The following is a 20,479-nucleotide window of genomic DNA, read 5'->3' on the forward strand; positions in this document are numbered from 1 at the left end:
ATAATTAGCATGAAAACGTTGTAGTTGTATTTGAAGCTGTTCTTTCGTTTGTTGCATTGTTGGGAGAGTGCGTGTTTGCTGCATCACGTGAACGCCAGTACATGATTACAGCTGAATGACTATCTGGGAGGTTGCAGCTTAAGTTGTTATTTAGATGAACAGAATTGAAGATGATTTCTCTAGATTCCACAATTTTTCTCTCTATTTCGTCACTGCAACGGAAGATGTTAGTAGATTTTTTCCAGCAGACTTTGTGACTTTGGTTATCATCATTAGGATTAGCCGAGAAAAGGATATGACTTGATAATGCACTTGCTCGCTGTCTCTTGTAAGTAATGTCTCTCATGTGTTCTTCCATACGCATTTCGACAGATTTGTCTGTCTGCCCGAAATAAGGAATATCGCAGTCACATAATATTTTATATACACCAGGGTATTTGAGTTGATGATGACAAGGTTTTGGGTGGCTAATTAAGGAACGGATCTTTGGAAGTGGAGTGAACAAGGTTCTGATATTGTATTTTCTTAGAACTTTTGCTAATTTGTGTGAAACAGTACTTATGTAAGGAATAGATATATTGCCTTTGAATCTATTTGCTTCTTCTGAGTGATGTCTAGGAGGATTAAGAAGGAATTTGTCAATGATTTTCTTGGAATATCCATTAACTTCGAAAGAAGTTTTCAGATGGTTTATTTCTGTAAGCAGTTCATTTGGGTCATCAAGAAGAGAACGGGCTCTATGTCCCAAGGTGGAAATTATTCCAAGCTTATGAGGAGGGAAATGATGAGACTGACTGTGCAGATATCTGTTGGTATGTGTGGGCTTTCTATATATCGATATTTTTAGTTTACCAGAAGAGCGAGTCAGTTTGACATCAAGAAAAGGCAAGGAATTATCCGTTTCAAGCTCAGCAGTAAACTTAATACTTTGATGTCGGCTATTGAGATGTTTGAGGAAAACCATAAGGGATTCATGTCCATGGCTCCAAATAATGAAGACATCATCCACATAACATTTCCAAACTTTAGGTGTTAAAATAAAGGAAGAGATAGCCTTGGTTTCAAAATCCTCTAAGTAAATATTTGCGAGTACAGGGGATAAAGGATTACCCATAGCCAGTCCATGATTTTGTTTGTATATATTATCTTGAAATTTGAAGTGTATATATATATATATATATATATATATATATATATATTTTTTTTTTATTTTGAAATTCTTCTCTCACTTGAAAGATATTTACAAACATTCATGCAAACAGTAGGATTCAAACCTGCATCCTTGATTGGGAAAGTAAGTATGCTTACCACACTGACAAAATGCATACATTTGTTATAATTCTTTATTACCATCATACTATTCATGGTATGTACCCTCAAGGGGTGATATGACAGTACAACATGCAAAGTTTACATTCATTACAACTTCTTATAAGCAATTTTCCTCTGAATTAGTCATATCTGTCAGTACTCCAAAACTGTCAGATCTTATATTTTGATCTTCTAAGGCACATCTAACAACATCAATAAACCTAGATCTTGATCTTCCTCAGGGTCTTTTTCCTGCCATTCTGAGATTAAATACCTGCTTTAGTAACCTTGCACATTTTGTTTAAGTGATCACAGCACCTGAGATTAGCTCTGATGACAGATTCTTGAATACTAACAATGTCAAGTTCCTTCTTAATATTTCTCATTTTTAATATGATCTGCCACTGATGCCACCTGTTCACTTGCCAAATGTCTCTCAGAAATTTCATAGCAAAAAAGACCAAAGTGTGGTAATTGTCCAACGGTTATTTCTAAGCAAGCTGTCAAAAATCCATAAATTAAAATTGGTCTAGCATACAGCTAATTTAGTTCATTTATTTCTCTCTTATTCCATATACATTTATTCAGTTGACTTCACAGCACCCAATCTTTACTTATTCTGTTCTATTTCTATATTTAATTTGCTATCTTCACTAAAAACTGTGCATAAATAGCTAAAATATTGTCCTTATTGTTAATTAGCCAAACTGCCCTCTTCTGGACAGCATCAAGAATTTGAGATTTCGGGCACACCAACCCAAATGTAAACATAGATCAAATATACATTATAATTCTGATTATGAAGAATAAGTTTTTCAACTTTGTAGTGATTTGGAAAACCACATATTAACATCAGGAAAGCTCTCAATGGAAAAAAAGCTGTTTCCCAGATTATTTTAATGGTATTACCACCAAATATATATATATATGTAGGAAGTATTTTACCTTGGGTATAATAAATGTTAAAGATACCAAGCTATTTTAAACCTGGTTTTACTCCATTTCCCAAGTAAGCAAACAGACAAACAAATCAAGTTTGCGCCACTCTATACCGAGAAAGAAAAGTTTAATGTTAAGATATGACTAGTTTCGTTGAAAATTCAACTTCTTCAGGTATCACAGGCAAAGAATTAAATAAAAAATAACAGAGACATGATAAAATACATTAACAAATCTAGTATAAAACACACTGGTACATTTAAAAACAGGAATGCGCCAAAGAGTTCCAAATGAAGTTGACTACGTGCGTGAGTTGACACGAGTGCGCCAGTATTGGACAGTGGCAATGTGCGCATCAGAAATATTGTAGCTAAGGCTGTTATTAATATGAGATGAATCAAGTGATATTTCTCTAGATTCAACTATTCTTCTTTCAAGTTCATCATAGCATACATGGATATTAGAAGTTTGTGGCCAGTTTACAAGATGTTGGCAGCCTTCATCCGAGTTGATAGAGAAGAGAATGTGGCTAGAGAGAGCACTGGCCCTGGTTCTGTTGTAGGAAATGTCTCTTTGGTGTTCTTCCATGCGTAAAAGGATGGATTTAGCTGTCTGGCCATAGTATGCTTTGCCACAATCACACACAATCTTATAGACTCCTGGATACTGAGTAGGAAGATATTTCAATCTAGGTCTACTTAGTATGGATCGAAGTTTAGGAAACGTAGCGAAGCAAGTTCTAAGTGAAGGCAGATCTGGGCAAGCTATGAAAAGTATCATCATGAGCAAAAAAGCCAAGACTTTTGGAAGAAAGCCACGGATGTTATAGAAGTGATATGTTTGTGCTGAGAAAGACTAGTAGTTAGTGTCCGTAACAGAAATAAAATCTGGTCTTGACTGATAAGGGGAGAAAAATTAAGTTTTGTTTTGTTTGTTTTTTATGAATTTTATTTATTCATGTGGGATTCCCCCCATTCCTCAACCATCCCTTAGGACTGGTTGAGCCCTCCTAATGAGGAATTTTTTGTGAAAAAAAAAAAGAAAACTGTTTTCAAAGCATTGAAGTTGAGTAGGTTGTCATCAATTAACCCACTTATTTAGAGATTACCTTGAACTTGTATTGTATGAGCACTGAAGAATTTGTTTTCTTTTCGCACTACACTACTCTCCTTTCTTGGTGTTTATCAGGCAAATTCTTCACTGCTTGTGGTTGGTTGTTGAGCTATTTATATTCCCAAGTTCACTCATTTGAATGGACAATTCAAGCATAAGTGATTGTTTTGGCATGCTTTTTATGCAATGGAATTCTCTTTTTATGCTAATAAACTACACATACTGGCCACTGAATTAGAAATCTTTACAGATGTACATGAACATCACTGATGCAGTGTATATGCAAAATACTTGGTCACCTGCATCATGTGTTCTAGACAACTATTTAATAATGCTGCTGGACAGTAATTGTCAATAGCGTTGATTATAATGGAGAAAAACAAAGGATTTTTGGAGTTCGATAGAGAGCTTACTGTGGGTGCCCATCTAGCTGGAGCCACAATTTTGAAAAGAGCATAGCTGACTGGGTTCTCAAAAGATGAGATATACTCAGTGTTTAATCACTGAAAATATAACCCACATTGCTTGTCTAAGAAGCCTAACTATGGTCTTAAGATAGTCTGTCAGGAATGAGATTGGTGTCATCTGAGAACACTTGTATAGACAAACAGAACTTGCTGTGTGCAGCAATTTACTGAAGCATTTAATGGATGCTGTTCCCAAACCATCTCGCTGAACTATGCACAGTGAATTGAAAAGGACTGGCATTGGAAGTCACATGTCTATATGGAACCATTGATTTCTGTGATGAACTAGAAAGTTCATCTACAGTGGTGTCAGGAAATTCATGAATGGACCCTAGAAGACTGGAAAAAAGTCATGGTACACCTTGTTCTGTACCAATGGTATGCAAAGAGTTTGGTGGGAGCCCATGAAGCAATGAAACTAGCTTGCCTTGTAAACACAACAAGGTTCTGGAGGTGGTGTCATGATGATGTTGGGTGTTCTGTTAGTACAGAAGGGGATTCCTTGATATTGATGGAAGGTTAGGTGTCTTCCAATGAATATCTGAACTTTGTTACCAATGAAGTCCATCCTGCAATGTTAACTTTTTATCCAGCAGGTGATGGTTGTTTCACTGATGACAATGCTACTGTCATCATGCAAGAATTGTTCAGCAGTGGCTCAGCGATAATGAGAGCAACTTCCACTATCTTCCCTGCCCACCACAAAGCCCAGATCTGAATCCCACTGAGAATGTATGGGACATGTTAGTAAAGCAGATCATGGAGCAAAGTCCTCTTCTGTCAAAACTGAGCCAGTTATAAGAAACTGTCTGGTGAACCATATATGGGCTAAAGCAGTCAAACACAGTATTAAGTAAAAGTTTATAATTCAGTGGCTGGCATGTGTAATCATGAAACAGTTTCTGAGATATTACTCATCCTCTTTCAATAAGTTGTTTTATGCTCTAGTTTGAGTGCATTTTGTCTGCTATAAAACAGGTATTAGCAAACAGTATTCCATCACTTTCAAGACCACAATTTCTTACAATATAAAACGTATCTTCTTCTTCTTCTACGTGTTATTCCTGCTTCCTATGCAGGGTCCGCGTGTTACTTTTAGATGCGACTTCTTGTTAGTACTACTCCCAACCGACCCATCGCCTGGTCTGCCACTGGGGGGGGGGATATATTTTTGACTGTAGAGGCATATGTTCACGGGGCCAGTTTGCCTGTTTGCAGGATGAAAAATGCCAGATAAACTGGCAGAAAAACCCTACTGACTGCGCCCAAGACCGGCTAACTTGGCTATGCCGGAGGAAGATCCTCAAATTCCTCACGTCTACAACGGGAATCGAACCTGGGACACTCCTTCCCCAGGCATATGGTTGCGAAGCGCAAAGCCACTAGGCTAACCGCGCGGTACAATATAAAACGTATATACTATGCAATTAAGGTCAACAATAAGTATTTTCTTCCTACATAAGTTAAGCAGCACTGTTTTGGCCACTGACGTCAATCATCTTTGCAAGGTTAGAAACCAATGGTACATTTTAGCCTATCAATGGGTAGGATAAAATCTTCATCCTACCTATTGGTAGGCTGAAGATTATATAATCTTTAGCCAGCTAGTGTTGTAGTTCCTAGAGACCATGTGCTATGAACTCTGCTCTAGAGACTAAACATGAGCTTTTTTTTTTTCCAAGCTACTTCAAGTCTTCTGATCAGTGAATTTCATCTTGCAACAAGAGATGAAATTCATCAAATCACTTAAATAATTTCATAAACATCCTGTTTGTTTATAGCCAATTTAATTTACAAATTTTAGTATTTTACTCTATAGCTTCTTGTTCTTTTCTCTTTATATTTAATTGCTATTATATTCTAATTTAAGCTTTATTAGTGAAATTATTATTATTACAACTAATATCAAATATTACAGTGAAGTTAGTTATTATCAATAATCAATTTGCCACTTTAGAAATGGAAGATCCTCATATATAATATAACATGCAGATAAAAAAAAAAAATGGGTGCTGTACATGCAAAAGTATGGTACTCTATTACTAGCACATATAATACTTCATGATACATGCATATGTTCCTCCATCAAATTAACATATTCTAAAATAATTTTCCTACTTGCCATATAATGAGTAGTGAACAAGTTGTGCAACAAGCTTTAATTTCTTTGCTTTTCTGTGCACAGCTCTGTTATTTTCCAAACATAAAAGTAATTTGGTATCTCTAGATCAGTGAGCCCAGAGGCTCTCCATTTTGTGACTGGTTAACAAACTAGTAATGTTCATTACTAGTTTGTTTGTGATGGCAAAAGTAATCAGCTTGATAACTACTCTCATTGAAGTAATTTTTAAAATTATTAAAATGAATACTTTTACATAATGATTCTATTCACTAAAGACACATCATGAAATCATTCCCATTTCAAAATGGCATTCTGAAAGAAAAGCCTAGTCACTACTATCTCTAAATGAATATTATATGTTATGATTCATTAATGTTTAAAAAACAAACTAATACCTACTTCCCTAAGGGATTGGTACTAAAATCTGCATTCTGAAGAGACTTAAGAAATTTTATGTTTTCTGGAATTTCTGGGATATCTGAAAGAAAAATTATATTGTAAGAACATAATATGAACATAATGCACTACATAGTATTTCAATTTCACATTCAAACACTTACTCAACAAGAAAATATATATGGTGTCATTAAAGTATATATTATTGTTTTTCAGATGTGTACAAAGCACCTTCTAAAGGTAAGATACAAAATGTAATATACATTTGTAATTAGTAATATATAAAATGCAAAATGTGGAAGGAAAAAATGGCTTCTTCTTCCTAACATGGATTTTAGACCAGGTGGCCTGTTCTAGTCTCATGCAATCTCTTTCTTGGTCTTCTGATTCTTCTTTTTCCACTTATTTTATATCTGTATAATATTTTTGGTAGTCTGCTGTTGTCCATTTGATTTAAATGTTCTATCCATTTTTGTTTATACTGTCTCATGTAGTAATTAATTGGTTTTATATTCAGGGATTGTAAAATTTCTTCATTTGTTTTATGGTCCCACTTGATATATCCAGCAGTTTTTCTGAGAAATTTCATTTCTGTTGTTTGAATTCTTTTTCAGTTTTTCCTATTTTGGTCCATGTGTCCATATTTTTTGGTCCATGGAAAAAATGGCAATAAATAAAATTAAAAAATCTGCCACTACAGGTAAAGACTATGCTATTACACCATTATGAAGAAAAAGGTATTACAGATGCATGGTCTCTACAAAAAATATTTGATATGTATGCCACTGATAAATATGATGTGTAATCCAAGATACATAGTGACTAACTGTGTGACATATCAGAAATTGTTGCAATCATGTACTGTGATGCTCTCCTTCAGTTCAGTGAGAGTGTAGATTGTCACAACATAGCTAGAAATCAATGACTATGATCAAGTCAGAAAAAGTAGGTGGCCATGATGGGTAAGCCTGAGTGATCATTCTGTCACTGATGAAATGTTTTTGCAAAATGTTTGGTCAGATCAAACAATGCAAGCTGACACTTCCTGCCTTAAACAACACTGTTAAATTTAGACATTTCCCCATACTAGAGTACAGGAATTATGGTTTCTTGAAAGTGAAGGCCCTCCAGCTTGAATATCTTTTGATGAGAACTATTTGGAAGACTGGCAAATACAAAAGAATTTCATTACCATACAAGAATATTTTGATACTCATTCTACCTCCAAGAAAACAAACCATGCCTCTAATCTTTCACACGGGCATCTTTCAATCTATTTCTCACTCTTCCATTCTAGCATAATGAGAGACCACCTGCTGGTTTCTGCAAAGAGACACCTAAAGATGTTCTTCATGAAACATACTTGTAGGTCTTATGTATATCTACTTTCTTGTTGTAAATAAATACAGTATATATAAGCAAGTACTTTCTTTTATGTGAATCCCACCCAAGAAAGACAGGTTTTTGAACTTATAGTACATTAGAGCTGTGAAAGGACAGGTTTTTTTTTTTTTTTACCCCAACAATACCTGAAATCCCAATCTAGTGACACAAAACTTTAAAACTTTTTCAACCCACCTCTGGCATCTAATAAGAAGATTAGTGGTTTCACATTGTGCAAAGAAATTCATCTACACCTAAAGACATTCAAAAATTCAAATGACTATGACCACATTGGGATTCAAAAATATGCCTAATGGTTGGAGAACAGAGACCCACAATTGTTTTAAATTTAAATGATATTTGTCAAGTTTAAATTTTGGCACACTTGTAACAAAAGATCCCAAAGTGTTGAGAAGGAAGAATTTAAAAAAACAATAAGTTCTACTTCCAAATTCAATGCCCTAAAATGCATAGATTCCACTTCTGATCGGCTACAAAATCCTTGTTGATCAGCATTGTTAAAATTTATGGATATTATATATCCATTATTTTAATAAATTGCAAAAGATAATGATTTTAAATTTAATGTTGCAAATTGAGAAGTTATGCACTTTAGCTTGAAAATGTTGTGTATGGTGTATCATACTGATGGTACTGGATTGCAGAAAATTGATGAGGCTAGGGATTTCGGGATAATGGTGTACAGCATAACGTGATTTTTTACTAAGTAATTTAAGGAAATTACAACGTCATTAGGATATATATTAAAATAAATTTTAATATACTTCAATATTTCGGCAACGTCACATTGCCATTTTCAAGAAACTTAAGAGCAAGACACATGCACACAGGCATAACAAACAGTTATGCCTGTGTGCATGTGTCAATGAGGAAGAAGCAGGAAGCTATTATTTCTCCTCAAGTCCTGATGGTGCACCCTAGCAGGCAATGTTGGTATTCTTGGGTGATTGGGCTGAAGGTCTTCTGATGTAGGTTTCCCAAACGTGAGGCAGTCTCATGCAGCCAAATTTGTTGAGGTTCGGATTGTTTCTTAGGGCTGAAGCTGATTCCATGAAAAGCCTTTCATACTTGTATTTACTACGGTGTACTATCGTGGCTTTCTTCCACCGTATTCTATGGCAGGTATCCAGTACATGGTGAGCAAGACCAGAGTGGCTGTACTGGCGAAACCAGAAGTAGTCCTTGTGTTCTGAAATTCTGATATTGGCTGTCCTGCCTGTTTGGCCAAAGTAGGACAGCTTACAACTGCAAGGGACCTGGTATACACCAGGTAGGTCTAGGGGGCGAGGTTGGTCTTTAGCAGAGCAGATAAGGGATGCCAATTTTTATATGGTCTGTAACAAGAAGTTAAGTCATGTTTTTTTTAGGATTTTTGTAATTTTTTTCGAGGTGCCTCAGATATAGGGTATGGTGATGGATTTAGAGTAATCCTTGTTGTAAGTGGTGAGGAGGTTGTGGTTTACTGGTTTCAATATTTTTTGGATTTGGGGGGGGGGTAGCCATTGGCTGAGAAAGTGTTGAGAATGTGGTTTAGTTCTGTGGTTAGGGCATTGTCATTTGAACAGATAAGTTTAGCCCTGTTGTGTAGTGTCTTAATGACTCCATATTGTTGCGAGGAGAGGTGGTGGGATTGTTGGCGAATGTATCTGCCTGTATGGGTGGGTTTTCTATAGACTGAGAAAACCAAGGTTCCATCAGGCCGGGTGACTAGTGTGTCTAAATTGTTTTTTTCTTCTTCCAGGTGAATTTGATTCTGGGGTGTTGGTTGTTTATATGTGTTAGGAAGGAGAGGAGTGCATCGGAGCCATGTGGTCAAATATCAAACACATCATCAACATAGCGAAGCCAAATGGTTGGTTTTTGTGGGGCAGAGTTTAAGGCTTTCTCTTCAAAAGTCTCCATATAAAAGTTGGCCAAGGGTGGGGAGAGTGGAGAACCCATGGCTGTCCCCTCTATTTGTTTGTAGAATTTTTCTTGCCAAGCAAAATAGCCAGAGTTCATTGTAAACAGAAAAAGGGCTGTGATATTGGGAGGAAATTTAGCTTGGATTAGCTCTAAGGATTCTTTGAGTGGGACATTTGTGAATAAGGAGGAGACATCAAAACTGACCATTATGTCAGTGTGTTTAAGTGTAAGGTTTTCTATGCTGGCTTTGAAGTGGGCTTTGAATGTGTTGCCAGTATTTTGGCCAAATGTTTAGCTAGTTTGTATGTGGGGGAATCAATGCCATCCACTATGGGACGTAATGGCACATTTTCCTTATGTATTTTTGGGAGTCCATAAATATGGGGGGTATGGAGTTTAATTTGTTAGTGATTTCCACAGGCCAAGAAGTGACCTTCTTAAGGAGCCTGTGAGTTTTCTAATTTGTGAGTTGGTGGGATTGTACTCGATAGGACGGTAAGTAGCCCGATCTAACAATAAAGCTTTCAGCTTACCTGTGTAATCCTTTTGGTTAAGCAATACTGTGGCGTTCTCTTTATCAGCTTTGGTGATTATTATTTTCTTGTTTTTCTTTAATTCCAGTAGAGATTTAATTTCCTTGCTGGGCATGTTGACTTTTGGTGGTTTAGCTTTGGTCAGAACACAAGCTACATCCAGTCTAATATTGTTGGCAACGTGGTTTGGAAGGTGTCATATCCCACGTTCAATTCCTATCATAATATCTTCCTTTTGGTCACAATGGCGAAGTTGTGGCCACGTGCGCGGGTGTCAAGTGCTTCAGGTTTTACACTAATTGACGAAAGGTTGACTACCGTTTCGGTAGAAAGTTGTGGTTTCGAGATAGAGTTCTTTTTTAAATTTTCAAATTTTTTGATGTGTCGATCTCGTACTTTTTTAAATTCTTTCTCCGCTGCAGTGCACAAGATGTCGTATAAAACAGACCAAATTTCTTGGCTTAAGGTGCTTGAAAGGTCATCTTCGAGTGCCTGTATAGCAACGTTAGCATAATTCAGGAAACGGCAAGTCGCGACAATTTGTTCTCTGAGTAAAGCTTGGCTGGCACAGTTATAAATACGAAGCGCCTTTTGCAAAGAGAAATGGTGCTTGAATTTCACACAGTTAGGAATTACCTGGTTATCCCAGCAGCGTTTTAGGAAGGCGAGACGATTCAGTTGTCTTGATAGCTTTAACTTCATTTTACCGTAATGGTGTGCTTTATGTGCGATATCATCTCCGTGGATTATCGTAATTCTCGTGGAAAGGCTTAAATGTTGGTTATGCATTTTTTACTAAGTAAAACTCTATCTTGAAACCACAACTTCCTACTGAAACTGTAGTCAACCTTTTGTCAATTAGTGTAAAGCCTGAAGCACTCGATGCCCTCGCACGTTGCCACAACTTTGCCATTGTGCCCAGAAGGATACCTGTTATTACTGATATTTACTTACTGCTATTATTAAAGCTATTATGATAAGAATTGAATGCAGGATACGACACCTTCCTAACCACGTCGCCAACGATATTAGACTGGATGTAGCTTGTGTTCTGACCAAAGTTAAACCACCAAAAGTCAACATGCCCAGCAAGGAAATCAAATTTCTTAAGTTTCTTGAAAATGGCAACATGACGTTGCCGAAATATTGAAGTATATTAAAATTTATTTTAATGTATATCCTAGTGACATTGTAATTTCCTTAAATTACTTATTAAAAAAATGCATAACCAAAATCTAAGCCTTTCCACGAGAATATAACAGGATAATTGAAGTTCAGAGGGCATATTGCAAAAGTTGGTAAAATAGCTCAACAAATTACTTGGATGCTGAAAAACATGCTAACAAGTAAAGATAAGAAAGTTATTATCCCTCTTTATAAGGCTATGATTCGGCCACATCTTGACTACTGCACACAGATTTGGTCACCTGGGTTTCTTGGGGACCAGGAGGTGGTTGAGAGTATTCAGAGACAAGTGGCCAAGATGGTAACAGGTCTGTGGAATACTCCCTATGAGTATAGGTTTGGTTATAAAGTTTAGTTGATAGACAGAAAAGAGGGAAACTTGATACAAACTTTTAAGATATTATAGGTGTTTTATAAAACTGATGCAAGGAAAATGTTTCAATATACGACAAATAGAGAACTAAGGGGCATCTGTGCAAGTTGTGTAAAAGTATGGTTAGTAGGGGTGTGCGGACCAGATTTTTTGCATGGAGTGGTGAGGGAGTGAAATGGATTGCCGGAAATAGTTGCGAGTTCCCTGATAGTGAATGGATTCAAGGAGAGGTATCATAGGATTTGTGTGTATGATGGTTGATTTGGGTCTCCTGCAATGAGTCTCTGGACTCCAAGGAGATGCAGTAAAATAATAATATTTTAACAAATTTTGATTTTCAAATTAGAACCTTGCAGACTGTTAAATAAAAAGGCAAGCTCCATAAAACTAAAGAGCAGGCTTTTACAACTTTAATAGAAAGAAGCCACAGCCTCTTCAGTACCCCTCTTCATAAGTAGTGCCTGTTACCAAGTGAGCTATTCATGCATGAAAAATATTTTTTCAAGAATAAGCCACTCTAGTATTCTGAATTTTGACATTGGCTCTGAGGAGAATCTGTTGATTCTCCTCAGAGCAACAGTTTGAAATGGCTGAAAGGCCAGTGAGATTCTTCATGAAAAGCTCCAGTTCATTTCTGTAAGAAGTGCCATAACATGCCTAAGGTTTGATTCTGAATCATTTTCTGAATTTTTTTTTTAAGGGCAAATAATTTTTGTCTACTTGGTATAAAAGAATAAGGGAGGTTTATTATCCTTTATCTTAAAATTTTTCATTTCTAAGTTAAAGCATTTTAAGGCTCTTTTTTCTTTCTTTTTTTTTGTCTGCATTAGTTGGTAATAATACTTTAGGGGAATTTTTGTGTCATTTTTTGAAGTGGGAGTCGAGGTTAAAACACGTGTTCACTAGTTTCACATGAACTTTATCATACGAACGAAACCTTTCCTTCTTGTTTAATACTTACTCCCTACCAGTTCCTAACATGCACGAAATCACGATTCTTTAGGCCGTGCAGCACGGCTGAACGAATCGTGATGCTGTAGCATTATAACCGCGAAGTCCTAACGTGCCAAAGATCTGTAATCGAAGTACGCAAACAGCTGGATCCACAATATATACTGCAATTGTATTCTAGACTTGGCCCAGCGTCGTACATACTTTTGTCTATAGATGTAAGCAGGTGGGTGGTGTTATCGCGCACTATCACAGAAAGTATACAAACAAGGTAAACTAACGAAATGCCTAAAGCCACTTTCCATGAATGTATGCCGAAGCAGTATCAGCGTTAAGAACAGAACTGGTAGAACAGAAAACGGAGAGAAAGCAAGAACAACGCATATCTGAGTTCATAGGGAAGGTATCGTTATGAACTCAGAGATGCTCCTAAATCATGCCGATCAAAAAATTACCCAACACCAAATATCGAGGCCGAAAGTCATCGGGGTGATAGATCCGATTTATGATTAAACTAGTTGGAGAGATACAATTAGTGGCCAGCATTCCGACTTGACGGAAAACGTCTGATAAAATGAAAACAAAAACATCGTTAATATTAAAACAAGTGAAATAAAAAGGGTTCGATTATTTCAAGTGAACTAATTATTATATGCTGAATAAGCATATTTTATTGTAACAACGACTTTACGGCTATAAGTAATACAGCCGTTATAATATTACACTATAAGATGCCGCCTCTTAAGACAGTAGCAAAAAAAAAAAGAAAAGAATGAAAATGTTATCTTCATATACAGAGAAAATGTGAGATAAATTTAGTTTTGTGAACCAAAAAATAATAAATTCCATACATATCAAATTAAGCAAATAATAATCAGTTTTAAAACTCACTGTTTAAACTACAGTATACACTTTGCTCTGCAATGTGTTATTAATGTTTACGCACGTTGAGTAAATATTTTGATCGTTTCAAAACTATTAACATGAACAAATGATTTTTTTCTCAAGGTTTCGCGCTTTTTTTTTCATTGCTAATTTTCCCCCAGAACTCATCAGTGTTGACATTTAATGAAAAATAGCAAAGATGAAAATAAGTCAAGAATGCTAACACGCGCACGCACACACCCTTTCCGTTATAAATTTACAAATGTACTACGTTCCTAATACTAATTAACTGGTCATTCAATCATGTAGCTGGATGCAAAAAAAAAAAAGATGACTGATCATCTGGCATAACATATTCCAAGAGGGCACAAAGGAAATAAGCATGATATAAGAGTTACTGCTAATGACAGTGCAATAATTAAGCTCGCTCAAGGAACCTGGAAATATTGTCAAGTTTTGATATCGAGTCTGAAGTAAAAGGATGGTCAGAAATTATGCAAATTTATTTTGTACAAAAAGAAAAAAAGTAATTATAAACACGGTTGTTTTTTTTAACAACAGAAACATATACTACAGGAAGAGAAACAACAAACAGGAGTAAAGAATTTCTAGACTTTGATGGATAACTACATCTCATGCTGGATGAGGCAGCATGCAATAAAGAAAATAAAGGGGTGAAAGGTATTAATCCTTAACCCTTGTATTTGCTTTGCTGCATGATATCCAGAAGTGATGGCAAATAAGATGCCAAATTTAATCAAGCTGGCAAATAATTATGCAGTCAATCTGGAAGGTACACAGTATATGGAAGTTATCTATTAATAAAAGAAAATAACATCTCAAAAACTTTAGGCAAGAGATAGGAGACAATGTGTAGGAATAACATGAAAAGAGGAACCAGCAAGGGAAAATGATCATTGAAATTTGAGAGTTAAATATTTGAAAATGGTAATTAGAGATTATAACTCATGCTAAGTGTATGTGTGGGGGGGGGAATAAAACTCAAGCTACACCTCCAACTTGGTACCTCCCAGAAAACACTGGGTATACGTCCAGTAGGCTAACGTGGATGGTGAAGCATGTTAGGGACAATCAGCTGCTATGTGGATTTTTTTGATTATGAAAGGAATGAGATACAGAAAAACCATGCGTACAACCTCCATTCCATTTTCTCAAAGAAAAGTTATGAAGGCTGAAATATGCAACACTCATAACTATCTATCTACAGATAAATTTCCACACAAACTTGGAAGAAAATGGACCTGGGAACAGCAGAAATCACAAATTAATCATATTTTAATCAATTTGTAAGCTCAAAAAATTCTCTTACAATAGTGTACAACTCTGATCATAAGAATAACAAATATCACTGGAATGACCCAATTCTTCCTACCATACTAACTCAATATAAAGAACTACAAAACAAACTTACAGAAAATCTAAAGCATGAAGAACCATCCCAGAGCTTCACTCATACTGAACAATCCATCCAACAAAAACTTTGCTAAGAAAGACTTTCCTCTTCTCAAAGAAAATAGTTAATACAAACCACTGAAAAATTGATAAAGAAACATAATGATATTAATAATTTTAGTTTAATCCTTTATCCAAGTGTAAGCAAACAAAGTTTGTGCCTGAAAATATCTTCAGGACTGAAGTAAGGTAGTACATACCTTGGCAACTTGTAGCAAAGGTGGACCAAGATCTCATCACTCATTGTCTTAGTATCTCCCATTATGCAAAGCACATCTCCTTGCAGACATGTATACTGCTATACGTTAAGGGAAGGGCCACTACCCAGAGCGGTTTCGACCTTTATTGAAGTCTCGTCAGTGGGAGGCAGACCTAGAGTGGTGATATAAGGCAGCAGCAGCAATACAGGAAACAGAGGATGCACAATCTACATGCTCAGCTAAAAGAACTAAATGATCAAGTATATATGACCTTTCAAAATGACAAGGCCATATACAACCAACTAATATCCAAACTATCTGTCAAAGATTAGAGCTATATCAAAATATCCATAAAACCAAAGAAATGTATTAGGTAGTTACTTCCTTATGCACCAAAGGAAGTCCAAAAGACTAAGAATTAAAGCTAAAAATGAACTCAGTGTGGAAGAACCACAAAGAAAAACTGTTGAATTCATCTGTGAACTTCAGGTGCCTTGCCAGAAATAATAATTCAAAAAAGAACTTCTCATTATGTGTAACAATTGTACAATGCAAGAAATTGAAACTGCACTAAAAATCCAAAACTCCATAACACACATTGTATTATTCAGAACTTTTTTTTTTTTTTTAGTGCCATACTATATAACAGCAGAGGCTATTAAACATGGAGGAAAAGAGCTTTGGAAACAACTACTGACCATCTGTAATACAGCTCTGGCTACATACCATCACAATGGAGAGAGGGTCTAATAATCCCAATATCCAAAAAAGACAATTTAAACAACCCAAAAATATTACAGAGAAATCACACTACTTATTGCCACAGTGAAAAGTCTTTAACAATGCATTTAAAATGAACTGAACCATATGTAACACCTTTTCTGCTCAAAAATCAAGCAGATTTCTTGAAAAACAAACACAGTTCAACATCTACTACCTTAGAAGGTTACTAGAAGGAGCAAAGAGATAAAATGTTGTGTCCCTACCTATGATTATTAAACTTTCTTTTATCCTTTCAAGTGAATCACTACTTATCTTAATTCAAAACTTAACTATGTACGAGATATTACAAAATTTAAATATTTAAGCTTTTTCTCCCCTTAGTGTCCCTAATATTTATATTATACTGCGCCTTTCAGGACATTTAGTTTAAGATATATATTTCAAAAACAAGGAGCAATCACAAAAATATATCTGAGTGTGAAACCATTATGCAGTCATGACCCTTTATCTCGTAACTTAACACATTAATTTCCCGTGTAATTAGGTTCGTACGTTTTTCAAGTGGTGCATTAGGCAGCAAATTCAGACAACTGTATTATCAATGAACGAAAATTTATTTAAAATCTTAAACATGGTACAGTTCAATTTCTATTATATAAAACACAATTCAATACTAAGAATAAAACTACACAAACAAAATACAAGTACTAGGGCAAAATCCTATATGGGAATTTGCGATCATGCCATCATAACAGATTTTATACATATAATTATATACATATAATCCTGGAACAAATTTACACTTTACCTAACCTTATACTAATCAGAATGCTCTATATTGCTATAATACCATGGACGTTTATATTTATATTCAGTTTACCAGATTTCTTGAAAAACAAACACAGTTCAACATCTTCTACCTTAGGTTACTAGAAGGAGCAAAGAGATAAAATGTTGTGTCCCTACCTATGATTATTAAACTTTCTTTTATCCTTTCAAGTGAATCTCTACTTATCTTAATTCAAAACTTAACTATGTACGAGATATTACAAAATTTAAATATTTAAGCTTTTTCTCCCCTTAGTGTCCCTAATATTTATATTATACTGCGCCTTTCAGGACATTTAGTTTAAGATATATATTTCAAAAACAAGGAGCAATCACAAAAATATATCTGAGTGTGAAACCATTATGCAGTCATGACCCTTTATCTCGTAACTTAACACATTAATTTCCCGTGTAATTAGGTTCGTACGTTTTTCAAGTGGTGCATTAGGCAGCAAATTCAGACAACTGTATTATCAATGAACGAAAATTTATTTAAAATCTTAAACATGGTACAGTTCAATTTCTATTATATAAAACACAATTCAATACTAAGAATAAAACTACACAAACAAAATACAAGTACTAGGGCAAAATCCTATATGGGAATTTGCGATCATGCCATCATAACAGATTTTATACATATAATTATATACATATAATCCTGGAACAAATTTACACTTTACCTAACCTTATACTAATCAGAATGCTCTATATTGCTATAATACCATGGACGTTTATATTTATATTCAGTTTACCTTATCTAACTTACAAAACAAATCAATATAGGTTAAACTATCCTTTCAATATGCCCATACATACATTTGACCTTTAAGACACTCTCATATGAAATACCATGCGCATACATAAATCTCCAGCACATGAATGCTTATCAAATAATACAAACTAGTTTACTCTCATTCTACTTTGACTTGTACCAAAGTTCTAGTTTATCTTCAACTGTCCAGTAATTAACAATGATTGCAACTATATGCGACTTCAATTGAGACAAGATTTTACAGTACCTTTCTAGGACGAACCCTGGTTTTCATGATCTATACCTTTCGTGCTTGAATTAAGGACACACATAGGATCTTCTATATTATCATTATGGAACTCATCACATGGGCATGGACTTCGGTATGGATTTTCTTTCCCTTTTTTACGAGTACTGGATGATGAAATACATAGACAATTTCTTCCTTCTTGTAACTATACGGCGTTCCTCGTCTCTTGCAATAGGAATACAGAATCAAATTCCCGCACACTTTGTTTCCTTGTTGTGTCGGACGGAAATAACTCCTACGGCATCACTCAGGAAAACTGCGTGTTACCTATATGAAAATTTCGTGAAGAAACTCCAGGAAAAAAGCCTTGGGGGGGGGGATCCTAACCCTTTTATCTCTATGGCCCCTATTGGCACCTCCTTCAATTTCTTTTCTTTCCCCCCTACTGGAGTCAATCCTACTCACCAATTAAAGTCCCGTTTTTCTGCCCAAAACATGCTACGGTTCCTTTGCACACGACTCTCACGTGATGACGTCTCACTTCGGGAATTGACCTTGAACGATCGTCATTTGTTTTAAGCTAGCCTCTATACTAAATTAATCCCCTTTTTAGAATTTACTTGAATATTTTAATCTCCCTTTTTTAAGTGTTAAACTAGCCTCTCACATATAAATTCTTATCACTAATCTTCTTAGTCTTACTTAATCTATTTTTTCCATATCCTTTCTTTTTGTAATAAGATTCCCTTTTTTATTATTTAGTTAAATAAACAATTTCTGCTATAATTATTTTACTTGGATGCAAGCATATTTTCTGTCTTTAAATATTTTGTATTAGCAACTTACATAGGACTTTATAATTTTATTTATACCATAACTGAATTTTTTTTTTTACATTCTTGGTTATCAGGGTGTAACAAAAATCTTTCTCTAATATTAAAATTCATAGATTTCTCAAAAGCCTTCAATTCAAAACAGACAAAGAATGTTCAAAATTCTCAGTTATTATTTGAAGTGAAATGGATGTGCAGAACCAGGGAAACTAGAACTACCAAGGGGGGGGGGGGGGGAGTGGATATGCAGACATCAGTGAGACAGTTGAGTGTAAGAATGTATATAATGTACCCAAGCCAGTACTAAAGACAAGAAATCGGAATGGGATAGTTAGAATAACGCATCAAGATAGGGGTGGGACAAAGGGACCACTGCATTTCATGTATACTAATGCCAGGAGTATTAGGAACAAGAAGGAAAAATTTTGGCCTTGATTGGCTCTTCCTGGCCACAGGTTATTGGCATTACTGAAACATGGTTGACGGAAGATGATAAAGAGTTAGTGGGATAGAATGTGTAGGTTATAGTGTGTTTAGGAGGGACAGAGAGAATAAAATGGGGGGGGGGGTGTTACTGATGATAGCTGATGAACTGCAGCCAGGGAGAATTAAAGTTATATTGCAGGATAGTGAAAAGAACTCATTTGAAGCTATTTGGTGTGAGATTGAGACTGGCAGAACAAAATATACAATTGGGTGTTGCTATAGACCAGGTGATTAAATAGATGGTGGAGATAGTATGTGTAAACAAATTGATGAATTGAGTGGAAGGAGGGTAATTATTATGGGGATTTCAACTATGGTAACATTGATTGGAAGGAGGAGAGGACACATGTGAGGAAAGAAATGAATTTTATTCAATTATTAAGGGATAACTATCTGAGACAGCATGCAATTGAGAGTGCTTGACCTGGTAATAGCATCTGAGAATTTGACTGTAATTAATATGACCATGTTGCCACCTATTGGTAAGAGTGATCATAAGGTCTTGACCTGGGAGGTGGCTAAAGTGGAATTTTCGATTAAGACAGGGTATATGTGGAATTACCGTGCTGACAAGTACAACAAGCTTAGGAGATTGTTCGGATCAGTGCCATGGCATGTACAACTGCAAGGGCTGGATGTCGATAGAGCATGGGAAGTGGTCAAGGAGCAATTACAGGAGGTTATGGCTGATTGTATACCTAGGGTCCAAATAGTAAAACAAGTAGGGGTTAAATGGATGAATAACACCATTAAGCTTGAGCTGCAAAAAAAAGAAACAACTGTTGAGGGAATTTAAAAAAAGAAAGAGGTGACCTGTAGGCACACGAACGGTATAAAGTGCAGGCCAGAAGGGTAACGAGTGTGGTAAAAAAAACAAAAGTGGATTATGAAAGGAAACTAGCTATACAAGCTAAAGAGAATCCCAAACAGTTCTTTCAATATGCTACAAGCAAAAAAAAAAAAAAAAAACTGTACACAGCAAAATGATTTTAAGGAATGACGATGGTAAGGAGGTCACTGAATCAGTCGATATAGTGGAATTACTGAGCAAGCACTATGCAAGAGTATATCATCCAGGTGATGACACTGAAAAAATGAAGGAACCATTAGTTTATACTGGAATTGTGATGAATGAAGTGGAGGAATAGTCTATTACAGAACTTTAATGTGAATACATCTGTGGGATTGGATGGTATACCGGCACGGGTCTTACGTGAAGTAGCTAAAGAATTATCAGTGCCCTTGACCATGTTGTTTAATCTGAGTCACGGGTCTGGTTTAGTTCCAAAAGGTGTGGAAAGAGGGGAAAAAGTTCCACTGCATAAAGGAGGATCCAAGACTACTGTTG

At 35.7% G+C, this 20,479-nt stretch overlaps 1 protein-coding gene across 1 annotated transcript in view; it reads right to left on the minus strand.

Moving 5' to 3' along the window:
- Positions 1-20,479, minus strand: part of LOC150092621 (protein lap4-like) — a 737,075-nt gene that overhangs the window by 651,528 nt on the left and 65,068 nt on the right. Inside the window, exon 3 of the mRNA XM_090414245.1 lies at positions 6,352-6,430. Within this exon, the coding sequence (XP_090270371.1) occupies positions 6,352-6,430 (79 nt within the window). The remainder of the gene's footprint in view (positions 1-6,351; positions 6,431-20,479) is intronic.

Source organism: Typopeltis vanoorti, chromosome 25 (genome assembly GCF_054136105.1).
Source record: "Typopeltis vanoorti isolate ZY-2024b chromosome 25, IOZ_Tvanoo_1.0, whole genome shotgun sequence".
NCBI lineage: Eukaryota > Metazoa > Arthropoda > Arachnida > Uropygi > Thelyphonidae > Typopeltis > Typopeltis vanoorti.